Raw genomic sequence first — 27,122 nt, 5'->3', positions numbered from 1 at the left:
TTCTGGAATAGAAAAATTAACCATGCATTCTTTTTGAAACATATGTTAGGTAAATGTTTGTCTTCAGATGGTCTTTGTGCTGATGATGAAAACTGCATCAGAAAAGAATTATTTTGTGATGGAATACCAGACTGCCCAGATAATTCAGATGAAAACCAATGTGGTAATAATGTAAACTTCTGTAATTAACTTTTGAATTTCCAGAGGAATGTTTAATATGAATGTTTTAAATATAAAAATAAATGAAGTCAGGCAAGATTGCCATTTGTTTTGTTTTACTCTATATGTTTTGTGTGTGTGTGTGTGTGTGTGTGTGTGTATGTATGTATGTGTATATATATATACACACACACATACATACAAACACACACAAACATACATACATACATACATACACATATATATATATATAAAGTCACAACCCCTGGTATGCCCAAATATGGGAGGAAGATCACACTTCCATTCTCTGTCCTTCGGCTCGTCACAAGAGACCATCCAGACAGAAACCCAACATTTTTTACTGTTGCCTTTTTGTTACATTTGTTATATTTGTGCCTTTATTTATTTATCAGCACAAATATAACAAATGTAACAAAAAGGCAACAGTAAAAAAATAATATTGGGTTTCTGTCTGGATGGTCTCTTGTGACGAGCCGAAGGACAGAGAATGGAAGTAGTGATCTTCCTCCTATATTTGGGCATACCGGGCGTTGTGACTTTAAATATATACCTTTCACCCTGGCTTAGCTGATAAGGAGTTGAGCTCTGTAGCTCAGTGGTTAACACATCTGCCTAAGGGCAATAGAGCACAGGTTCGATTCCTAGTAAGGGTATGGCTAGCTGATGAGAGCTAAATAGCATGAAATATATCTATCCTAGTCTCCCTTTATTTATTTATCAGCACAAATATTATATATATATGTGTGTGTGTGTGTGCGCGCGCGCGTGTGTGTGTGCGTCTGTGTGTGTGTGTGTGTGTTTATTGATTTTTTTCCCTACTAAGGATATTAATAGATAATTTATTGTGGTTGTCCATACTGTATGACAGTGGTTAGGTTGCCAGTCTATAAACCAGGAGAACACAAGTTCAAGTCCTCCCTTAACCATAAAGCTAATTGGCAATATTGGCTCAGTCAACATCTCTTATCCCTAGGAAGCAGCCAATGCCAATCCACCTCTGACATATTGTCAAGAAAACTGGGCAGATTGGTCCAGGTAGTCACCAGGAGACTGACATTCATTCTCATTCTCTCTCTCTCTCTCTCTCTCTCTCTCTCTCTCTCTCTCTCTCTCTCTCTCTCTCCCTCCCTCCCTCCCTCCCTCCCTCCCTCCCTCCCACACACCACACCACACCACACCACACCACACCACACCACACCACACCATAAAAATAATTATAGTCTGCAAAGGAGCCTTATATCATTATGTACATATTTAACTTTTATGCTAAACAATATGTATATTTGATATTGCTTTCACTTATGCTTATGATAATACTTACAATTATGCACTAGATCTAGCTAAGTCCTAAATGAAATTGAGAGACTTCAAGCTGATTCTATGGTTTCCCTATGTGAAGGGAAATGTTTATAAAAAGCAATCTGAATTGAACCTTCAGAAGACTTTGTGCATAATTTGAAGTCACTGTCAATATATTCCCTTCTACATAATCCCATGTGATAAAAAGGAGACAGGTACTTCCAACATGGATCATGCATAGTCTTCCTTTCTTATTAATGGAAATAGCAGTAGCACTAAGACTTATATACTGCTCTACAGTGCTTTACAGCCCTCTTTAAGTGGTTTACAGAGTCAGCATACTGTCCCCAACAATTTGGATCCTCCTTTTGCCCACCTCAGAAAGATAGAAGGCTGAGTCAATCTTGATCCTGGTGAGATTTGAACTGCCACACTGCAGCTAGCAGTCAGCTGAAGTAGCATGCACTGCTGCATTCTAACCACTGCGCCACCTCGGCTCCGATACGATGCGATACGATATGATATATGATATGTTTTTGATTTCTTTTCCTTTATTTATCTCCCTCATCCTTTTTTCCCATCTGGAAAAAAAGACAGAAAGGTTGCACTCATTTTTTGAGAATATAAACAGTTTTTGATCTGAAAAGTTTCCTGAGAAAGACATAAAAAGAGAATGTAGCTGTATTAGTGCATGCATATGCAATGCCTTTGTCACTTTAGTCGTATTCATATTTTACTGCATATTCATCAAGTATTTAGCTTTGTCTACACAACTTAGTGTTTTTAAATTTTTAATATCATTTGCTTACAATTAAGGTTATCTCAAAGTTCAGGTTTCAATATAGTAGTATAACAAAAGAATTATAGATATTTGAAAATGATCTTCTGGTTGTCTATAAAATATTTATTTAACCACCTTATTAGTGACATTTAAAGCAATTCAAACAAAAAGTAGAGGGGGCAGTGTTTCTTCTTCACTGGTCATCAAGCAGATAATAACAAGGAAATCACAATGGATATATGCAAATTGTAGAAACATTTTAAAGAGATACAAAGGTCCCTCTTTTTAGTTTTCTAGTTATGAAATTCATTAACTTATCCATTAATGAGACTCACTAAAAAATCCAGCTGAGAAATTAAGTTTAGCTGATTATTTTTATTGCATGTTTAACACGTACACACTATGAGTTGCAGGCTTCATTTTTTTTTAGTTAAATTAACTCATTTTTTTAGCAAGAACAACTTATTACTTATAGACAATCACTTCAATTACTAAATATAAAGTTAACATTAATATTGAGATTCCAATAATAACTGTACATAGTCAAGATGTTACATTTCATTTGCATATACCACTTAGTGTCCATAAAGTGGAGGATGATAGATTTCTTGCAGGAAAGCAGTATAATGTTTTGATTACTATTCATAATATTCAGAGCTATAAATAGAAAAATTGAAGGACCTAGAAGAACTCTATATGGATAATTCACAAGGAGCAGAATATGATATTTGCAAAATCATGAGATCATGGATTTTTCAGCTTTTTTGGTGTTACTTTTTTCCCATTCCCCAAATGTCAAAGTCACTTCTATAGCACATGAAATCGTGTAGAGAATGGATGTGTGTATTTTAGTACTGTACACTGCACTAATATTTTGTCCACAAAATAATATATCAGTAGAGTTCAGTATATGATAGAAACAGTGGTGGGTTCCTCTCCCTGTCGCTACTGGTACGCTGCTCACGGGGCTGCACATCCTGTTCATGCATGCGTGCTGCACACGTATGAGCACTCCACTGCCCCTGTGACACCCAGCTGTTTGTCGGAGCTCACGCAGTTGCCGCAAGCTGTGTGCGCATGGACAATTGGCCGGTTGCTTTAAAAACAGGTATAGAACGCAGGCAGGTGGGTGGGCCAAACGAGCCACTGTACTGGTATGCTGTCAGCTGCTCCAGGCTACTACCGGTATGACTGTACTGGGCCGTACCAGCCGGAAGCCACCACTGGATATGAATATAAAGCCAGGAGCCAGTTTGGTTTAGTGGTTAAGACACCAGGCTAGAAAGCAAGAGACCATGATTTCAAGTCCTAAATTAGACATAAAAGCTAACTTGGTGATTTGGGCCAGGCACTCTATCTCAGCTCAGCTCACAGAATTATTGTTGTGAGGAAAATAGGAGGGCGAAGACGTATTTATATTTGCTCCCTTGAGTTATTTGTAATAATAATAATGGTGGGATGTTATTGTTAGTTAAGAAGTTGTGTCTGACCCATTGCGACCCCATGGACAATGGTGGGGTACAAATCAATTAGTTAAAGGACACACAGCACAGGAAAGGTATAATTTTAATAGTTTCAATAAATCAGTGCAGATCTCAGCTACTATATAGGTAATGAATAACCTAAGAAGCCCTCCTTTCACAAAATTAAGCAATTGTTCAATATCTTAATTCAGCTTTAAAAATACTGTATGTACTGATGTACTGAAATATGAATAATAGCATTTCTGAAAATCCAGAGTTATGTAGAACATAATTTTATTAAGCAGGTTCTTTCATTTATTTATTTAAGTATAAAGTGTGTAATTTTTTTTAAAAAAAAGATATTGGCTGAGAATGATTCAACTCTTTGAACAATCTTTGTAGTTTCAAGTATTATTTTGAAGTATTGTTTTGGAATGGTATTTTTTGTTGTTGATGATGATTGTTTAATAATTTTTTGTTATTTTTAAATAGTTTTTCTAAGTTTAGGATTTCATTTGAGCCATGCAGAATCTGTCTCTAGATTATACAACTAAATTAAAGCTCCTAAATTCTGTTTTCTAATCAGTGACATTATTTTTTGAGTGGACATATTTTTACCATTATCAATGTTTATTCAATCAAAAGCAAAATATTTTGAAATACAATCAGCATATTTTCATCATATTCCAAAATCATCTTTTATCATCCTGCATTTACAGCTACACCCTGTGATGGAAAATTCATTCTAGATGGCTTGTCCGGATCTTTCCATTCTATTCATTATCCAGAACCCTATAACTCAAATCTTGTTTGTCGATGGATAATAAAGTAAGACGCTTCATAACATTCTCGATCTTAATTGGACACTTTCAGCAATCAAAATGACCTTTTCCCCTTATATTAATACTTTAACTGTTTAATTTATGCAATCTAGCCAATATTTATCATGATGCTCCTTATAAATCTATGTTTTTCTAATATTGCAATATCTATCTAATTTTAAGACATAACAAACCATTCTCTAGTATAATTTTAAACTCCTATCCTAGTAGCTGTTGCATGAAAGTCCTTCCAGCTAACTCATGTCAGCCATTTCCTTATTTATATAATTATTTCATTTTTAAGATTTATATTTTAAGCTATATATTTTGCCTATAATCACTTCCAAGTGATTATAGGCAAAAATATAACAAAAGAAAAAAGAAAATTAGTAACATCAGAGATAATATCCACTACTCTATACACAACATGTGACCAAAGAACAAAATACTAACATCAGTGTGGAGTCCCAATCAATATGCCATAGGGTTTGACAACAGGATTGAAGCTGTGCATTTTTTTTTTATTTACTCGTCTATCTGGTCCATATTAATGGATTGCCTAAATATTTTAGCAGAATATCTTTTAATGGCCGATTTGCATTTTTTTTCTGGATCCAAATATTAAAATGTGTAAGAAAGAAACTATTCCAATTCATCTGGTAAGAAACTGTCCGTGTGCTTGTTTGGATATTAATGAAATATTAAATGAATGTTTTTGTATCATTTTAGATATTTTGAAGTCCTCCCATGATGATATAAACAAATATGTCAAATTGCACATAATATTATCATCCTCCTTCTGGAGGAATTAATAACAACAAAAACCAGCATTTCAGCTGAAGCTGAGAATATTTTTTTTATTCTTGCTATTTCTACTAGCATTGTTTTTATGATGACATTACTGTTTCTTCATTAAATTTTATATTTCTTTCTGAACCATATAATATTCTTTTAATATACTAATGAAACTTAACAAATGTGCTTTACTAAGTTTCATTTCCCAAAGTTTTCTTTTGTTTCCTTTTGTCAAATATAATTTTAAGATTATTTTCCCATCTGCATAAGTACTATGAAGGAATGAACAGAAAGAATTATAGATCACATAGATCAATGCTCAATTTCTGTTACCAGGCTGACTTTGACAAGCATGTTGAAATTATTGTGGTCAAACATATTTTTCATGTCTTTTGGGAACTGTAACTGTTATTAAAATTAAAACAGTTTGCAGTTTCACATTTTCATGGTTGCCTCCTGAGTATTGAAAATCATTGTGCTTATATAACAAAAACTATAATATAGCAGTGTAAATAAGCTCTGTTTGAAATATATAATGCAACTGCCATGTTAATAATTATTATAGTGTGATCAATCCTATGGACCCTGGGATAAAGTTCTAAAATTATAGAATATTTCTATTTCTTTGGCCAAATTCTCTTAGACAGAAACTTACAGCCTAAATAAAGAAAATATGAAATATGTTTTGCTTTCTATATCAAATAACCATAGATTGTTATTTTGAAAATTAGAAATCTATGACCTTAGAAAATTACCCCTAAAAGTTATATGGAGAGCCCTTTACCACTATTCTGGTTGGAAAGCCAAAAGCAGTAGTCATATACAATTAAATTTAGAGAATGGTAATCAATTCACCACCCAAAATAAGCCACACAAAAGTTTGATCCAAGTATCATAGACAACAGTATCAAGCAAGAAAAATGACAATTATACAAATCAAAATATTTATGATTATATCTGAAACCTATTCGTCTAGCCCTGAAATCAAATATATATGCATCATTCAGCCTAGGCTCCTAATGATGGCATACTTATTCTCAAATTTAAATCTTGCAATCCTGGCACAGACATCTGAAGTAAACAGAAGAGGCTCTGAATCAAATTGTACACCAACGCCTACTTTCACCAACTACTGCTGTGGAATTTTTCTTTTTTAAAAAAAAATTAAAGGAAGCAATTTGAAACCATTTGGTGGTGGTGATTGATGATGATGATTGAAGATGATGATTGATGATGATAATGATGATGATTGCTCTTCCTTCATTCATTCTGAAAATATTCCAGGAAGAATCAAAAGACTTAGCTGAACAGATAGACAAGGACAGAGAAAGGAATCTTCCTTCTTAGTTGACAAGCTTCCTAATCTGTTCTATTCAGTAGAGCACCATGACTTTTAAAAGCATTTACAGATAAGGCTGAGAATGTTTGGTAAGATTGTTTTTTCAGGAAAGTGATTTTTTCCTACTTTCTGTTGCAAATACATAACTAAAAACAACCCGTAGTAACAAAAAAATTACTTCACATTATCACAACTCTGCAATACAGCTATGATTTCCTAATCATTAATATGGCATCTTTCATGATGTTTTTCTTTTAGTATGGAGAAGCACCTATCTATCAAAATTAACTTCACTGCTTTTGAGACAGAAGAGTTTAAGGATGTTCTAAGTATTTATGAAGGTATAGGTCCAACAAAGATATTAAGAGGTAAGATGCCTTTTTAATTAAATGTTAAAAATAAATGAACCCTATGATTTGAATAGAAAGAGGTATTCTAAGGACTTTGAAGAAGCGGGATAGAAAGAGTATTTGGTGTTGGACAGGTTTGAAAATGTAATGAATAGTCAAGAAAACAAATATTGGAAGATCAATCCAGAGTTCTTATTCAAAGTGTAAATGGTTGGGCTTAAGTTATTATATTATGGGCACATTCTATGAAAATCTAATTCTCTTGAAAAATTTATAATGCTGGAAAACATGGAAGAAAATACAGTAGGATTATCAAGATCACTGGACTAATTAGAAAAGTGCACCATTGGAAGATGTGTCGCACCAGGTTTGGACAAATCATCTTGAAGAAGATCTGGGTGGTTACTAAAAGTTGACACTGACGTGGGACATAATTATTAATCATATGTTCATTCAGGCTTTGCAATGTGTTTGTACTATTCTGAGCTTCTTATGTACTTACTCATTCAGCTGAGTGTAGGACAAAACACATTCAGTTGTTATTGCCCTACATGACAAGTGTAAGTATTGAAGCATAAGGGGTTTTTTTTGGTGGGGGGGGGGTTAACATTTTCTTTTTTGTTTACATATTTCAAGAGTTTTTAGAAAAATAATAATTACTACACTGTCAGTCCCAGCACAGAATGACATAGAATAAGCCAACCAAATTTCAATTGTTTATTTGCTCACACTCTTCAGACAAAATCTTGCCAGATGAAACCTATATCACTCTTATCTAACAGATACACTTAGAGAAATTCTAGGGAAAATCTAGGGAGTGTCCATCCTAAATCTCTTTCTCTGACTCCAGTCCAGCACCACACTGTGTTGCCCCCTTCTTGGAATATGCTCCTTCTGTCTTGAGAAGATGATAGCAATAGCAATAGCAGTTAGACTTATATATCGCTTCATAGGGCTATCAGCCCTCTCTAAGTGGTTTACAGAGTCAGCATATTGCCCCCACAGTCTGGGTCCTCATTTCACCCACCTCAGAAGGATGGAAGGCTGAGTCAACCTTGAGCCGGTGAGATTTGAACCGCCAAACTGCAGCTAACAGTCAGCTGAAGTGGCCTGCAGTACTGCACTCTAACCACTGCGCCACTTCGGCTCTTATATACTTCACTGTAGTCCATCATACCACCTACACCTTCATAGACAAAATCCATACCTTTCTTAAACATTTTCTTTGCATGAAATGATAGCTATGGAAAACCAGGAGACACAATAAATGCACAGGAGACATAATAACCAGGAGACATAATAAGTCCTTTTGTGTGAAGATGACAGAGTTTACTTATATTTATATAATGATCTGCTTACTTTTAAGTTCATTAAACTAACTGCAATTGACTGTTGTGACTAGAATCCTATTGAAAGTTTAGATATGCTTGATTTAAATTGTTACTAAAAAGCATGAACATTAATGAAAGTATGTGTCAGGCCTGCAATTATATCCCTTTTAGGATCTTTGGCCTGCCACACTCTCTCTTATTTCATTATGCTGTTTATTAGTGTAGTAGTTGGGAGGGGGAATAGAAAGGAGTAGAATTGTGGAATGTGTTGTTGTCATTCTTTTCTACAAGCCCAAGGTCATCTTTTGTCTCTGCACCTCTGCACCTGACCGGAACCAGTTGGGTGGAGATGTCAGCATGGAAGAAGAAGATTGAATCATGTGATGGATTTGGGGTGTGGGGACAAGATCATGAACTTTCAACTGGGTGGGAATCCTAGGTAACTTCCAGAATTGGGATTCCACAGATGTGCCAAGATGTCTTACTTATTAAATTGGAATTTTAAGGATCGTTTTGCCTTGAACTCTGATTTAATTCTGCATGACACTTGGAACGCTGACAGTATATTTACATACTGGAAGAAATATAGTTTTGTATCAACTTTCCACAGAACTAAATCAATTGATTCACTTTAACTTGAATAGGTATAATATTATTCCATTCTGATTTTTTTTCCATTATGTTTTTTGTTCTTAGCTTACATCTCAGGTTCTAATCCTGGTACAGTTTATATTTTTTCTGATAAAGCCACTGTAGAATTTATCACAAATTTACATGGAAACCTTAATGGTTTTAATGCAACCTACACTGCATTTAATACAAGTGAACTAACTAGTAAGTATACCTGTAATTTATATTTAAGTACTACAGCAAAATAGAGCTATGACTACTGTTTGAAATATATAATTATAGCATACAGCTTCCTCAATGTGCAACAGCTATCAATTATGTAATTTAAAAATTACAAAGGAACAGATCCTTTTTAATCCCATCCAACTATTCATTCCGACCTCTACCATCAATGTCTTATTGCTATCTGCTTTCTGTAATTTTCTACTTAATCAAATGCTTCAGTTCATTGGTGGTAATATCACATGAAAACCAATATGGTAGACTGAAGTCCTGGATCATGTTTCCTTCAATCAGGTAATATATTGGGCAATTAGGTCAGTTATTAATGTGCCTCAGACTCACAGTGTTGCTACTTTAAGACTAAAAATGCATCATCTTGGCTTCCTGAGAGGAGAGTCAACTGTAGATATATACAGTTTATGTGATGCCTGCTATACTTCATGGCTTAAGCTCTCTGTCTTTTCCTTGCCTGTCAAGTCTTTTCCCAGCAGTTGGCTGTGATAAAAGTAGATAAGTAAGACAAGCAAATATCACTGCGCACAGCTTATAAGGGCAGAGTGCATGGCTAGTGTCATGTGGAACAGCCATTCTTTAAGAAGGATGTCCAACTCACTGTAAAAATAGTACTAAATGATGTCAATCTGTCTATTCCAGTTGTTATATTAAATGCCATGGATATGGAAGCCTAACAATTCATCACACATATATATGTTCCATCGTATAGCCAAGAAATTGTGCTTTTTCCACAAAAAAATCTCATTTAAACTCATTTCAAATTGGGACTTTCACAGAGAAAGCACCAGAAATAAAATATTTTGTGTATCAAAATGATAATAATCAGGATATATTTTTTCTTTTTATGATACTATAATGCCTTGATTCTGGATATAATTAGGATGTACATTATAGAATTTCAGTGTTGTTTACTTTATTATTTTTACTCCAATCTTGTTTGAAGACAATGAAAAAATCAACTGTACATTTGAATATGGATTTTGTTACTGGATTCAACATATACAGGATTACAATGAATGGGAGAGAGTTAGTGGCCCTATCTTTCCTCCTGCATCTGGTCCAGATTTTGATCATACTTTTGGTAATTTATCAGGTAAGAAATACTGTGTGCAAAAGCAATGATGGTTGTTGGTTACCATTTTTAATGTATTGTGGAGAGAATAGAAATATTTTATATTCTTTCTTTTCTTAAACTGAACATAAGAAGCAGTACACACATTTGAAGGATTAACTAAACTCAGGGCTTTGAACTATAAAAATGGCTCCAAGTAGTTCTTGCTTGCCTAATTACTCTAATAAAGTTATGTTGTGATGATAATATGTTGAAAAACACAAGGCCGCAAAATACTTTAAATATATATTTATCTAAACAATTTCTTTTCTATAGCATGCTAGGCAGGTGAACCTATGGACTGACAGAAAAATGCATGGCTTTTACAGAAATTTCAGTACAGAAATTCAGTATAGAAATTCACTAATTATTTAATTAATACAGTAGCTATTTATTTCACTTGATTTAATTTGTATAGCCATTCATCTTTTGCTGCATGGGTATTTTTTATTAATCATAATTTTAATTTAATGATGCTTGATGTATTCCAGCTGGAAAATATCCAGAATCTTGTAGGCTACATCCTGATGGCTTCTGATGGTTTGACCATACAGCATTTCAATTCCATTACTAATTTTTTCCCTCACTTTATTTCTATTGGAACATATTTTTCTATACACATTTGTGTTGTAGAGGATCATGAACTAGGATTCAGGATACAAATTTGGTTAAATACAGTACATAAATACATATTTAGGCTTGTAACCATTTCAAAGTAGAGCAACACTGAATTGACGTAATAAAAAATAAAAATAAAGTCTCTCACCATTAGTCCTGTTGGCAAAGTCTGATTAAAATTGGCATTTATCTATAGTCACTTTTCTAGAAATCCTGGCAAACATGAACTTCATAAAGATATTACTTAAGTTATGTGTGTATTTATAAATGCATATACTTTCTCGCTTTCTTTCTCTCTTTGTTTAATTGCTTTCCTTCCTGTTACCAGTATGCTTAAAAAATAACCAGACTAAATATAAAAGAGGTGGGATAAAAATAAAATCAGCAGCAGCATTACAATGAGTTCATGTCTAAATTAGCAGGATGCTTTCTTAACTCATCAAGAATCAGAAGTCCATATGATATCTCTCATTAAGTGCATATACACTTACCTATTTTTACTTTGATTTTTTTTCAGGCTACTATATTTTAACACAAACTATCCGTTTAAGCGAAGTATTGAGACCTCAAATATTTAGCTTACCCTTAGACCCTATTTCAGATGCATACTGCCTAAGTTTCTGGTATAGTAAATATTTTGTTTATATAATAAGAAATTATTATGATTTGTAAAATAGTCACTTTTTAAAAACTTGGGGATGAAGAAAATGTTTTTACAATGAGTATTGAGGATACCCAAAGCCCATAGAAAGATTCTGTAGAAGGGGAAGAAGTAATCTTGCCTAAATAAATGGATGGAATGCTGAACAAGCACATCCTATCTGCAGCTTGGTAACTTTTAGAAAACAAGATGTGCAACTTGTTCACTTGTAGAAAATGATGACTTTGAAAACCAACCCCTAAATTTATTATGCAAACATTTTTATATGATGTGAATATAGACTCATGTAGTGGCTATAGTTCTACATTATGAAAGGATCTTAAATGTTTGTGAGACAAGGTAAACAAAAGTTTGTTTGTTTGTTTGAAGATAGAGTTTACAAAACCCTATTAGACACTTCTGACATCTGAAGCTGAAATAAGAAGTCTCTTTGACCAATTAACCAACTAAATAAGTAAATGGTGGAAGATCCTAGTTTGGTCAGGAAAAGCAGGATAGACCTAGATATAATAAGGACATTAAGTGTTTTACCATTTGCCCAGACTGGGGTGCAATTTAGAACAAAAATCATGTCTGCCTATGTGAATTCACTCATAAAAGCTATTTCTTCCCCAATTCCATCTACCGATGGAGCATGTTCTTTGAAATTAGACTGATAAGACACTGGGTGGACTTCACTTTAATAAGATATTATATAATTTATGAAATTTGTTTTTCATTTAGGTATCACATGTATGGTATTAATGTGTACCGTCTAAATATTAAAATTATATATGATGATAACAGTCAAAAGATCATCTTCCACAAAGAAGGAAATTATGGAAATAATTGGAATTATGGACAAATAACATTAAATGAAACATCTAAATTTAAAGTATGTTAATATATTTATGTTCAGCTTATAATTATGATTGTCTTCATTTTGTTATCATTTTTCTTCTTTCAGCATTCATAAACAAACACATATTCACAACTATAGCACTGAAATAACAATATCAAACAGTATGCATATATATTATGCTGTATTTTGGGCAACTAGAATTATTATTGGAATTTTTTTCTGACTTTCACAGTTGTGTCACTAATTGAGAATTGGGTGGAGTAATTAGCTAGAGTAATGAAATATACAATTGAAATTAATTTGATGTGCATTCGATAATTTCCTCTGCCTCCCAGCTTTTTAGTGTCATAGAGGGATTCTATATCTCCAATTAATACTTCTAGTACTTGATTATATACTTGCCTTGTCAAACTTGGTTTCTAAAGGGAATGTGTGGTTTATAAATTATTGCTCAAATGTGACTAATAAGTCATTAGAATCCTCTACAGGAGAATTTTTTTCTTCATCTTCTGTGTACTGAACAATTGAGTTAGCCCAAATGTTTTCAAAACTCATATCTCATCTTCCCAACATTTCTGGTAACAATGCTGTCAGCAAGAAAAAAAGAGTTCCAAACAATATCTGAATCTGAATTTTTATTAGATGTGTTTAGGGGAAGTAGAATTCCTTACAAAGCAATTCTAAAATTAGCAACTTATGGCTATTCACATTAGTATCAGAAAGGCAAATGTTCTGGACCAATAGAGATAATTAGAATTTTATAACCATGTCAAAATAGTTCAACATAATAGGAGTCAGAGTTCAAAGAACCGGTTGCATTTTGTCAAGTTGATAAAATGGCACATACTCAAAATTTCTGCCTAGTCTTTCTTTGATTTTTTTCAATTTTTCATATAGATCAGGAAATTTTGATCACCTAACATCTTTATTTTCTATGAATGCTAAGAAGTCTATTTATAAAAGAATTAAAATATTGACAAAGGGTGATATTTTGTTTCACAATATGCCAAACACATTTGTTTTAATTAAAATAAAATGAGAAAGGGAAGGAAACATTGCCTATATCTGAATGTTTATTTCATAAATTGTAAGATAGCAATTATTTAATTTAGAAATATAATCTAAAACAAGAAGCTTTCTTGAATTCAGTGGAACATATTCCATGAGTTAAATTGTTACCTTAGTCATTAATAAAAGTACATTTGTAATGTTCTGATAATATACACCAGGGGTGTCAAACTCAAGGCCCAGGGACCAGATCAGAACATTACAAATTGGGGTGCTTAGATCTGGCCCGTGAGGCCACCCTGGAAACAGCAAAGGACAGGCCAATGGTGCCTCTGCCAGTGAAAATGGAGCTTGGGAGCTCCCAGGCACAGTTTTCACCTGTGATAGCCTTCTGCAACTTTTAGCCAGCAAAAACAGAGGGCTGCAGGAAGCCATTGTGGCTGAAAACGGAGCTCAGAAGCCCGCTAGCAGAGCACTCGAGCCACCAAAGGTGCCCCTAACACAAGTGATGTCAAGCTGGCCACATCCACTTTGCCCACCCCCACCCCTAAGGTCAAACACAACCCTGATGCAGCCCTCAATGAAATTGAGTTTGACACCCTTGATATGCACCATCAATTTTACTTTTATGCATTCATATTTTACAAAGTTACCATAGGTTAATGAAACTGTAAATCATTTCAATATATAAAATAATAATCCAACATTAATAGTCCATTCTCTTTATAATCCTTAATTCCAATTTAATACATGTTTTTCATTGTCATTTAATATGTCAATTCTAAATAAACAGAATCCCAACAGTGTTTTAATAGCTGCAAAAATATAAAATGATTAGCTGTCTAATTTACTTCTTAAATGTCTCAATCTTTTTTACATAACTCATCCAGCATGAGTATATATGACTGGCAAGAGTCCCAAAACCTAATGCAGAATATTCAGTAGATTGTGTAAATCATCGTAAGAGCTCAAAATGTTTACAGCAGTGAAAAAAACCTGATCAGCAAATTATCAAAGATCAAGATCTACGTTCCTGGGCAAACCTACAGATAATGAAACAACATAGGAGATATTCACATATCAGATATCTACAGATAATGTAGGGTGTACATATTCAATACACCTTCTATTCCCACATTTAATCATGCAAGATGTTGGATTAAAAATAAACTATCGGGCTGAACTAAGTTTCTTATTAGGTATTATTTATAAGAAAGGTGTTAGAAAGAATTATTCTTTCTTGCTATGTATTTTTATAGGTTTAATATTTCAGACTTTAGTAGTTAGGAAATTAATTCAAAACACCAAAAATGGGTAAAAGCAATATATTTCCATGTGTCATTTTTAAGTGGATTTTTTCCCTAGAAAATAAGTTATACAAAATAACCATTGTTGAAAAGGAATTGAATCAATCTACTTCATAGCATGATTGAATTGATTATTGATTGAAATAGCAACTGAATAAAAATATGCAGGATCAATCAATGGGCAATAGATATTAATGCTTTGTTTCTGCATTCTCATACATCCACCAACAGTGTACAGATCAGTTCACTTCTTTTTTTACATGAAACATCGAATTATATCAAAAGCAAAAGCATTCCATAATATCATAATCATCAATAGAAAGCTACTTAAAAGTACTAATATTAGTAATATTAATAAAGCAATTGCTTCTATAAATTATAAACATGTTTTTAAATGTTCAGAAAATAAAAAGATGTATAACTACGATACTGGATGAACTTATCATAAAATGGGCAGTAATACAAATTTGATTAACGAAGACATTTCTTCCCTCAATTTTCTTCCTAATAATGTATCTGGATTTATCACTAAATTGAAAAATAGAATAAGCAAATGCTTTTCTCAGTAACAAGCCCTCTTTTAGCCAATATTTATACTACTTAATTGTTTCCAAATTCCAAATAGCACTAACTTATCAAGCTTCACTACAATCCCCACAGCAGTTTTGATGGACCAATATTAAAAGATCCCTATTAGTTGCAACTGTAGCCCTAAGCTCAACAAGATGCTGTTGAGACTGCAGTTCATATACTACTATACTTTTCCCAATTTAAGGAGTCAAGGGCTCGCCTTATAATTCTTTACCTGGTAAAACATCTGTGAAACGCCTATATGGTTGTTATCAAATCAGTATGATTCAATCTCTTTGAATGTGGCTAAATTTTGTTACACTGCCTGTAAAATTAGGCAAGCTTTTTTTTACACATTGATGAACCCACCACTATTTATAATATTTTACCTTGTTTTGTTTTTACTTCATTTTGATTTTGAATGTCAGTGGCCATAATAAAAAATAACCATTATTGTTTTCTCACTCTATAACATTTGTTTCTAGGTTGCTTTTGAAGCCTTTAAAAGACCAGGTTGGAGTGATATTGCCATTGATGATATAGGGCTTTTAAATGGAGTCTGTGCTGAAAGCATTTATCCAGAACCCACTAGAGTTCCTACAATATCTTCACTACCAAGTAAGTCATTATTATTTCTGAATTATAATATTATCAAGTTATATTGAAGTCAGTATTAAGATTTCTATCAAACTATTTACTAAGACTGCATTACTATTATTCTTCTTATCCTTTCTATTACCTATCTCCTCCCACTATAACCTTGTTGCTTGTATCTTTATGGTTTATATTTGTTTTATTCACTTTCCTAGTATGATTTGATTGCTTATTTAGTATCCTATGACTATCACTAAGTGATGTATCTTATGATTCTTGAGGGATGTGGTTTGTATGTACACTGAGAGCATATGCACCAAAGACAAATTCCTTTGTGTCCAATTACACTTGGCCAATATTCTATTCTATTCTATTCTATTCTATACTATTCTAATGGCTAATTTACCCTCATCACTTACTGCATAACAGACTTCCAATAAAGAGGCAAAGCAATAAAATATTTAGTATTTGTTCTTCATATATTCCTATGTTGTCCTGTTCTGTTTGAGTCTTTCATATTTGTGACAAAGAAGTGATTCAATTATTAAGCAGTAAAAAAAATGAGTTTCATTAGCATTACAAATAGTCCTTGACTTACGTTACCATCCTTTTGAAGTTTACAATGAAGCTTGCATTTAACTGTAGCAGCATTCCCATGGCCACATGACCAAAATTTGGGCACTTGGCAACTGGTGTATATTTACAATGGTTGCAGTGGCCCAGAGTTGCTGATCTCCATTTATGACCTTCCCAGGGGGCTTTCTCAAAGCAAAGTCAATGGTGAGCTGAGATTTGCTTAATGTTTGTGTTAACTGACTAACAGTCGTGATGATAGTAATTTAATGGTGATTTTAATGTATGGCTGTGGCAAAAAAGATTGTGAAATCAGGCATTATTTACTCAGTTACTGCATTGCTTAGCAATGAAAGCTCCAATTCCAATTTTGGCCATCAGCCGATAACTATCTGTACTGTATATTACCAATTGTCATTTATATTAAAGATTATAAAAGTATTTTGACTCTAAATTTTGAATGATATTTTTGCCCCGGTTTTAATTCTTAGCTTCATTTCACATTTTGAATTTATTGCTTTATTCTATCTTTTTACATTCAGGGTAATATGCAAAATATTATGCTACCGTCAGTAGCAGTTTGGTGGTCAGAACTATTTTTTCATCAATATGTGGCAGTAGCTAGATTTTTTTTTTAATAGTAATTCTTGCAGTTGTATTTTATGTTATTTTTACATCCCAGGCCATGAATAGTATTCTTCCATCTAAACTGCTTACAATAATTAAGTCATCCAGAAAACAATTCACAACACAACAATCCTCATCCCAAATTCATAAAATGTTAAATAAACCTTGAATCCACTGGCACTGTTAATATTCAGCTACCCAACTAACATCACATACTGACGAAAATCCATCTATTGCTTTATTTTGTAGATGTAACTCACTGATGTAAATATTATGACACACAGCAGATGATTTAAGCAAAGAACTAAGGAGCCTTAATTAAATTCATTCATTTCCAGATTTGACTACTGCAATACTTAATGTTGAAAGACACATAACTGATGATGCATAGAGCTAATGCTATCAATTTTAGGAGAGGATATTAAACTTATCCAATAAATGCACAGTAAATTGGCAAATAGAAGTAAGGTTAGAAAGCACAAAAGGACAAAAGGTCAGGCGTGTATGGTCATGAATCTGCTAATGAAGTTCAGAAGCAGATCAACTTCTTTGTATTCTTTGCTAATCCTAATTTATATTGCTGCAAAGATTGACTATATCTAGATTTATTATCTTCTTTCTGAGATAACATTTTCCCATATTAAAATATTGGAAATCTGGTGTATCATTAAATTGAATAACTAACATCTCATATTTTATAAAGCGATGATATTAAGTCTGTCTCAATAAAAACAATCTGAATTCAATCTAGACTATCCGAATAGATATTGATGGTAATCTACTAACTGCCAATACTTGCTTACAAAAAACTTAATTAACTTGTATTAATCTTGTAATATAGGCATCTGAAAAATTTGCCATATTTTTCCACACATTAATATTAATATTCATCAAAACTATATACTTTTTCACTTTTTAGTTTTATTGACTTTTAGTACAGATTAATACTATGCAAAAATGGAAATACTCAGTTCATGGAATATATTTTCATAATTTATTCCTTTTAAGTTCAACAGTTGTTATAGTTCTGGCCTAGAAACCAGGAGATTCTAAGTCTCCCTTATCCATAAAAACTGGCTTGGTGTCTGGATATGGTAGAATAGTAGATAGATGGATGGACGGAAATGGAGATGGAGAAAGAGAGAGAGAGAAAGAAAGAGAGACAGAGACACAGAGACAAACAGACAGACAAACAACAGAAAAAGACTACTACTAACAGTCACATCAAATGTACAAAATAGCTTCATTAGGAAATGTGTCTTCAGAAAATGGCTGCTGTAATGATCGTAATATTTGGAAAAAATAAAAGATGAATCTGAGAAAAGTCAAATCTAAAGGAAGTTAAGCTTTTTTTTAGCAAAAATGTTTATAACAGCTTTGCAGAAGCAAAACCAAAAAAATAGTTAAATAAATGTAAGGGGCTGGCTTTTATAACATAAGATGCATGGTCATTATGGCTAAGATGGATCCATTCAGTTTCATCTACAGTTTCTAGGGGGAAAAAACCCTGATTCCTCAGAAATCTTTCTTTGTGCCCTCCCTTTTGTACAAAAATCTGATGCTAGAACACGCAGCTTTGCTTGCAGCATGTCAGTCTCTATTTTTTCAGTGTGACAATTCCCAAACTACACAATATCCAAGAGTTCAGTGGCTCTTACATTCTTATATATAAATATAGCATTTCTGTGTCTGTACACCTTCTAGTCAGTATTTATTTCTAGTGCCTCCCTGGACAAGACTCTGCAGTTTCTTGGCAAGAGTTCTCAGAAGTTGTTTGCCATTTTCTGATTCTTAGAGCTGAAAAAGAGTGACTGGCCCAAGATAACCCAGTTGGTTTGTGCCTTAGGAAAAACTAGAAATCAAAGTTCCTGGTTTGTAGCCTAATGCCTCACTCAGTAAACCAAACTGGATCTCAAATATACATTAGTAACTAATTACGTTGCTATTTTTGAAGGTTGAAAATAATAGTATTATAGAAGAAAAAACAAAAAAGCATGATTATCCATGCTCTGTTCTTTGTATAGGATGACAAACTAAAGTCAAAAATAAAGACTTTTGCAATGTAGTCAATATAGCTTATAACTGCTGATTCTTTGATACACCATGTTTGTTATCTGTAATACAAAATACTGAACAAGAGTGACAAAGATAAAATATTGATTTTATGTTTGTCAACTTTGTTTTTAATCGTTTTTATAGAAAATTGAAATTTTAATAACATACACATTCACCTATCAGCAAATTACTTTGAGACATACAGAAACACCTTCTCTGAAATTACTAAAACTTGAAGTTCTTCCACCTACTTCTGGTTTGTCACATCAGAGTTTTTAAAGCTGAATGCTCTACACGAGGCTTTATTGTAGAAATGAATAAGCAACTCTCAATGTTTCTTCATTATATGATGTTCTGCAGCTGAGACAACATTGCCTAATAAAAGAGTGTAACAGGCTGCATGAAGCATTATTATAACAGAAAATCTTTTCCACCCAGACTCGTCAAATTATCATTAGATTTAATGGCAGTATTATAAGGGTAATGGCAGATCCTGTAAGTACTTCTTTCAGCCCATCTGTATCTCAATTGCTGCTGATATATTTTGTTAGAGCAAGAATGAAAAGATGCTATGCTCAGTGAGCTGTTTAATGTAAAATTATACTTTAAAATTATCTTAAAAGATAATTTGGTATATAGATAGCCGAAAGTTTAGTAATCTTGCTTAGCTCATTATTGTGACCCTGGTTCATTTTTTTCCCAAGAAACATTCTAACCATCTTAAGATAACTAGCTTTCTTTTGCAGGTACCCAGTTTTTGCTTGCATATTTTAAAAAGATGTAATTTGATACTTCCATGTTGCTATGAATTCTGAAATGCTAATAATAACCTTTTAGTATTATACATACATAGTAGAAATTATACAATTAGACCCTGTAGCTCTTTTTCTAGTTTAAAAAAACCCCGATTTCAATTTGTTGTTTTTCCATCAACAGTCAACAGTCATCATGCTTTCTGTAATACTGTTCATTTTTTTAATTTGGATCTCCAATCTTTTTGGGACCAATCGAGAGTTTTTCAAATTCATAAATCACATTGTACGCATTGATTACAAAATGCCTTAGCAAAATGTTTAATTAATTACAAAATGTCTACTAAGTTGAAGGGTTGTAAAGCAGCTGCATATCAAAACATATCACAGTACCTTCAAAGAGCAAATATAAGCTTCAAAAGCAAGGAGCTGCAATCAAAACGTCTAATTTTACAGCTCACAATATTTTATTTGAAACTATGCTACAGTTATAATTGGCATGTGAAAGACTATGAAACTAATAAACTAGAATTCTAGTATACTGTATATCCAGCTATACCAGCAAGGTACCTATATTACCAATGTTGTGGAAAAGTTTAACTATAAGAAACCATAAGGAAACAAAACAATTGAAGATCTACAACAAAGCTTTTTTTTATAGCGATACAAAGAAGACAGTGATAACTGGTCTCTCAGTTAATGCTTTGTTTCTGCATTCTCATACATCCACCAACAGTGTACAGATCAGTTTCTTTTTCGACATGAAACATCAAATGATATCAATACCAAAAGCATTCCAAAACACAGCATAATCATCAACAGCATAGTAGTAATAAAACTTTTATGTATTGGTCACATAAAAGAATTTTCATACAACTACAAAGTAATGTAATAGTATAGATCATTTTAAATATAAACTACATGTACAGAATATCTTACAGCAACAAGCTGACCTGGTGATTCACTACCTCCTCAAACATAACAGTAAGCAACTGACCTATTCAGATCTCTGACTATCCAAAAATCAATGGTTTGCCATATCTGATCTACTTTGTTTCTTCTAGCTGATTGTGGAGGTCCATATGATTTGTGGGAACCAAACACTACATTTACTTCAATGAACTACCCAAACAACTACCCCAATAGAGCATCTTGTAAGTTATGTCTTGTAAGTTACATGTCTTCAAAACTTTAGACAAGTTTGCTTAAAAATATGAAACATACGTATAAATAAATGTGTAAATAGAATTAATGAAGATTATACTCAGGTTCATTAGAAGCTTTTGACTTCAGCTTCATTAAATTTTTAATAAAGTTTTTTTTAAAAAAAATAGGGATTATAGAACACATGCTATTATAAAAATGTAAGAAAAATCTCATTATGTCTCATTTTCTGATCTGGTGTTGTAGCTGTTGTAGCAGCTACAGCCTTAAAAGCAGACTTTGGACAAAGCTAGATACCATTCTCATCTAACTAGGATTCAATGATACAGGCAGATCATCATATTCACCAACACATGGCAAATGGATGTGCTCTTTTTATCGACAAATCTGGCATTAAAAAACAAAATAATTCAATGAACTAGCTCTAGAAAGAGGCAATTGAACCAGAAGGAGAGAATCTTACAAAACTGTAGATACCCTTTTTCTAAGCAGTCTACCCAATTACTCATTCCCTTGGCAATTAAAAGCCCATAGCTTTATTAGACTCCATAGCCTCCTCTGACCTAATCTCAGTAGGAGCAACAGCCCCACCCTTACCATGAAAACCACTGGAATCCCACTGCTGTTTACTTCATTCTAACATGCAAACACTACCTATCAATAAGCACTGGTCAATTTCTATTGGACACCCGTCCTATAAAGCTTTACTGCTACTAGAATTTTGGTTCATCAGACTTTGTATATTCTACTCCAGCATATATGCTTACTTCACAATGTTTCTTCTTTTTAAAATGTGTTCATTAGTATTATACAATACAATAAAAGTATTTAAAAAATGAAAAGAAAAAGAAAAATCCTTTCTGTCAGAAAGAAAGTCTATGTAAGTCTTCCTGTCTTTTTAAAAAGTCTGTTCACTTCATGTACTGTTTCTGGTACAGAGCGGGCCAGGTACACAGCTACAACTATTCCAAAGTCGTGGGCAGAAAAACAACCTGCCCACTCTCATGCATCACCTGTCTACAGTATTGGTCTCTTGTTTATCTGACTGCTGACCAAAATTACATCATTCTGCATCCTTTTCCCCTCAAACATCAAGTACTACACAGCCTCTCATTCCTTTTCATTTCTCATTGTCACATATTTCATCCCATACATTTTGTTTCCACAGTAGCAGAGGTAAAAACTTGGAGTGGGGAAGGAAGCTGAGTATCTGAGAGGAAACATATAGGAAAGGTAGATAGGAAAAGTGTAATTAAGCCTTTAATGGGATCCAAATTTGTCTTTACTTGTTATGTACTCATTTATACTTCTCTGTAATAGAATATTTGGTTTCTTTATTTTTAAAGAAATCGATTATCACCTTACACACCTAACAGTAAAAATAATTATTTTTTTAAAAAACCAAAAAATCATTTCTAATCAACCTCCCCTGAATTTGCTCAAAACTTGTAGAATATACTAATAATATATTAATAAAAGTTAATTTGAAATTTGCAGAATGTATTAAAGAAGTCTGATTTGAATAAATACAACATTAGATATTAAATAATAATAGTACAAACATAATAATAGTGATAATAACAACATATTTGGCTACTTGTGGTCATTATGCCTCAGGTGAACTTGGAATCCCAGGATATGTTTTTAAGGTGCAAATGCTAAGAATAATCTCAACTAACTCACTGCCCAACCACCCATCAATGGTTAAATAATTCTGGTTATTTTCCTGAAATTGCCTTTTTAAATTTAAGTGCTGTGCCTTATTCATAAGGCTATGTCATATTGAGAATTGTTAACAGAAATATTAAACTGTTGTAATGCCATTATTATTTGGAGTTGTATTGGAAGTGTTTTAACATATTTAAACTGGATCTTAATAAAAAATGATGATGACTACCAACTATGCAACTTGCTTCTTTATGGAAACTATTGACAAATCAGTATTTTTGGTTTTGTTTCCTTCTTATATTTTATAATTCTAGGTGTATGGTATTTGCATGCAGAAAAAGGAAAAAATATTCAACTTCATTTTCAGTATTTTAATTTAGAAACTATTCATGATGTTCTAGAAGTCAGAGATGGTATAGGAGCTGAATCTTTATTTTTAGGCAAGTATATAAAATATATCAAAATGTGTGAAAAATTATATTGTATCAGAATACTTCTCTAATTATGCTGTACGTTTAAAAAATAAAACAGTGAAAAATAATATAGTATACAGTGTTTTTAACAATTCCAGAAATCTGTACATTCCATGAGTTGAATGTGACAATATCATTTTCATAACATTCATAAAAATGTTCAATAACAATAGTATTGCATATAAAATGTAATATATTTTCATACATATAGTTAAACTTTTATGTTGATTGATATAATTTAATTTAAGTTAACAAAATTGCAGCATTGGGGAAATTAAGAATATTCTGGTGTGAATATTTTATTTCTATTGTTGCATCATTGTGTAATTTGCCATATTATATAGCAAAGATTCCTGGAAGTTGTGATAAGTGCTCAGAGAGAACGCTAATAGAAAATCAAACTTTCTGAGATATTATACAGCCTGGATCCAGTCCAGATAAATTTTCCATCTCAGTGGCAAAGTTCTGTGCTGCTGCAATGTCCATAAGAAAAAAAATTGGCTACAGAAGTATAGTACCAATTATCTGGACATACCTTTAACAATCTTTGGACCTTTATGTTATTATCCACTTTTAATGTCAATACTTTTTAATTATATTTTAATGTTAGTATTTTTTGATATAGTGTAAAAACTAATGTGTATTGCTGGTCTTTGACCGTATTAAAGATTTTATTTATTTACCATCTCAAACTACAAAGCAAGTGCATATTTTAAGTTACATTACATTCAATATCATCTATGAATAAAGAACATTTAAGGTTTAGCATTTAATCAGTATTGATTTGTTCATTTGTTTTTCCTAGATTAAGCTTTGCGGATCATCCATCTAAATATGGATGATCTGCAAAAAAAAAAAATAGAAGTAGACCTTTTTCTGTCTTATATGTGTTTATTTTCCATCATTATGATATGTATATTAGTCTTTGGAGTAATGATATACTTTTCCTTGCTATGAAGCTGTATATACTGGAAAATACCCAGTGCCAGATATATTCTCTACAACTCACCAAATGACTGTGCTCTTCATTTCGGACAAATCTATAACCAGAAAAGGATTTGTAGCCAATTTTACTACAGGATACCATCTTGGCATGCCAGGTGAGTTTCCAATATACCCATAGGTGGTATTCAGCAAGTTCTGACCAGTTCTAGAGAACCAGTAGCGGAAATTTTGAGTAATTCAGAGAACTTCTGCCTGGCCCCGCCCCTATCTATTCTCTGCCTCTTGAGTCCCAGCTGATCAGGAGGAAATGGGGATTTTTGCAGTAACCTTCCCCTGGAGTGGGGAGGGAATGGAGATTTTACAGTGTCCTTCACCTGCCACACCCACCAAGTGATTCCCAGCAAGCCATGCCATGCCCACCAAGCCATGCCTACAGAACCAGTAGTAAAAAGTTTTGAATCCCACCACTGCATATCAGGGACATGCAGTCACTAGAGGCAGGGGAGGCGGGGCCTCACCAGTCTCCTGAGGGAAAGGAAAGAATTTTAAAGAATTTTTTTAAAATAATTAAAGCCAGGGTAGTTGCTACCAGATTCCAAGTCACAGTGGCTTGGTGTCTGCTCAGTGTTACCTATAGGAGGAGGCCAGAGAACTCGGGGCCTCCTTTGCATAAGGAATTTTTCGCCTTTCAAAAGTTAAGAAAGGGTTAAAAAGCAAAAAGTTTTGTATGCAAAGGAGGCACTGATTCTCCCACCTCCTGATCTGGGAGCAGCGAATCATGCCTGTGCAAGGGCACTTGAGCGACTACGCAATCTAGCAGTTTCCATTGAGGGTGATTCTGGAGAGGTTGCTCTGGGCTGCCAGCCGCTGTTTCTTCAGCAGCAATTTCTTCTCTGCCTGGCATTTTCTACTGAGCGGCTTGGTGCCTTTGCTGCAAACCCGGGTCTTGGCGGCTCCCACGATGCAAAGTGCCCCGCCAGGCACTTTGCATCGTGGGAGCCACCAACCACCGACATTCCCGCTGCCCCGGCCTGCAGCCAGCCCAGCACTGAGTGGGGAGGAGGAGGAGGAGGAGGAGGAGGAGGAGGAGGAGGAGGAGGAGGAGGAAGAGGAGGAGGAGAAGAAGAGCGGTGAGTCCTTGTGCTAGCCGGCCAGCCAGGCGGGGAGCATGTCGGGTGGGGGGGTGGGCTGGCTGGCACCGTCTGAGCTGAAGAAAGCAGAGGATTGTTCGTCGAAGGTGGCAGGGGGAGCAAGGCAGTGGAGCGCGACGGCAGCGAGAAGCAGCTTGGACGGAGCCGGGACACCCAAGCTGCTGTGATTTGGCCTACTGCATTGTGCAATTGAGACACTTATAGTTTTTCAGTAGATCATGATTAAATGAATCATGGCTTAGAGCAATCTAAGAACTCTGTCTATCTTTACTTCATAAATGTGTTTTTCTAATTCCAAAATTTCTTGGAAATAGCTTTTCAAGAAAAAGGAACATGGGGGCAGGGTAGAATTCAAACATCTTTCTGGCTACTTCTCTTCACTACAAATTAACTGCAAAGTAAGAAGAACAAAGATAGTTAACTGTGAAGTTATCAGTGGCCCAAGTATTATTGGCCTTTAGTGTGCTACCGCTAAAAGATTTCTATATTAATTGCAGTTCATATTTACTCTCAATGTTCATCACTTGAAATTACTTGGCTATTGTGTATCATGATTAATATATAAAATAGATGAAATATTTTATCTTGCACATGAAATATGAGAAATGTACTTCGTGTTATAAAAAAATGTTTTATAAAAAAACATTAAAACTGCTAATTTATTAACTAATTTTCATGGACCACAGTATCTGTGTCTTCTTCATTAACAGCTTCATGTGGATTGAATTATTATCAGTGTGGAAGTGGAGAATGTATACCTCAGGGTCACATATGTGATCAATTCCAGCACTGTAAAGATGGTTCTGATGAAGCAGATTGTGGTAAATATTTATAATTTTTTTAAAAAAAAAAAAAACATTTCTAATCCCAAATTCAGGGAAGATAACTATTTTCAAAGGGAGTCCTTTGAAAGCCGTGTGTACAGTAAAGTAAAATCCCAAGTGTACCTTGGATTCTGTATGTAAAAGAAGAAAAGAAAGACATGTTATTTGAATGGTAAAGTTTTGAATAAAAGAATAGGAATGTAAAAGAAAAAAAGAAAAGAAAAACCCACACATTCTAGCAACAGATGCTGGCAAGCTGCTATTCTAAAGTGGGCAGGAAAGATTTTTGCGGAGTCACGGATCTCTTTCAGAGAAGGGGCCTAATCTTTTAGAAAAGAGGCTATCCAACCATCTCACTAAAAAAAAAACCCAAAATCTGTACACAGTTTTTTTTCATCAGTTTCTGTGCCTCTCCTTTTCTATTACAGTAGAATATTTGTAGCTCAAGGTTGAAATGTGGGGTCCTTGTTGCTCTCTGAGCTTGGTTGTTTTCTTGCAAACATTTCATTATCCAAACTAGGTAACATCATCAGCACCAAGGACCCCTCTCTTTTTCTATGCAGTGAAAATCGAAAGTATTAGTAAGTGAAGACTTCAGTCCAATACTTTGAAACCAAAATATATTTATTTTGTTGTAGGGTGTCTTTTTGCAAATAAGAGTAGGGGTGCTTCTGCCAGTGCAGACTTATATATATTCTGCTCAGCACACCCCAAAAGCATCCTTAATCTTCTTTTCAATGAAATTTAGGACCAAATGTAAGCCCAGTAAAAGTGTTTGACAGGAGTTTAAAACAGCTGTGACGAGCCACATTTCAACTGTTTTACAACACAGATGCAGGTTACTTTGACAACAATGACAGCTGTTGTCACAGCAACATCTGTGAAGGTAGTTATTTACAAAATTAAATGTTCTGTGCATAGCTCTGCTTTACATAAACTAAAAATAATAGACTA

General features: G+C 33.7%; 1 protein-coding gene across 1 annotated transcript in view; it reads left to right on the top strand.

Moving 5' to 3' along the window:
• The window catches only part of TMPRSS15 (transmembrane serine protease 15), a 60,762-nt gene that overhangs the window by 16,586 nt on the left and 17,054 nt on the right, over positions 1-27,122 (top strand). The window contains exons 7-18 of the mRNA XM_032219804.1: positions 50-163; positions 4,443-4,551; positions 6,937-7,046; positions 9,056-9,193; positions 10,170-10,319; positions 11,473-11,578; positions 12,340-12,490; positions 15,828-15,960; positions 21,008-21,097; positions 23,090-23,215; positions 24,208-24,348; positions 26,055-26,165. Of these exons, the coding sequence (XP_032075695.1) occupies positions 50-163; positions 4,443-4,551; positions 6,937-7,046; positions 9,056-9,193; positions 10,170-10,319; positions 11,473-11,578; positions 12,340-12,490; positions 15,828-15,960; positions 21,008-21,097; positions 23,090-23,215; positions 24,208-24,348; positions 26,055-26,165 (1,479 nt within the window). The remainder of the gene's footprint in view (positions 1-49; positions 164-4,442; positions 4,552-6,936; positions 7,047-9,055; positions 9,194-10,169; positions 10,320-11,472; positions 11,579-12,339; positions 12,491-15,827; positions 15,961-21,007; positions 21,098-23,089; positions 23,216-24,207; positions 24,349-26,054; positions 26,166-27,122) is intronic.

Source organism: Thamnophis elegans, chromosome 6, assembly GCF_009769535.1.
Source record: "Thamnophis elegans isolate rThaEle1 chromosome 6, rThaEle1.pri, whole genome shotgun sequence".
Lineage (NCBI taxonomy): Eukaryota > Metazoa > Chordata > Lepidosauria > Squamata > Colubridae > Thamnophis > Thamnophis elegans.
This window is presented reverse-complemented; position numbering and strand designations above follow the sequence as displayed.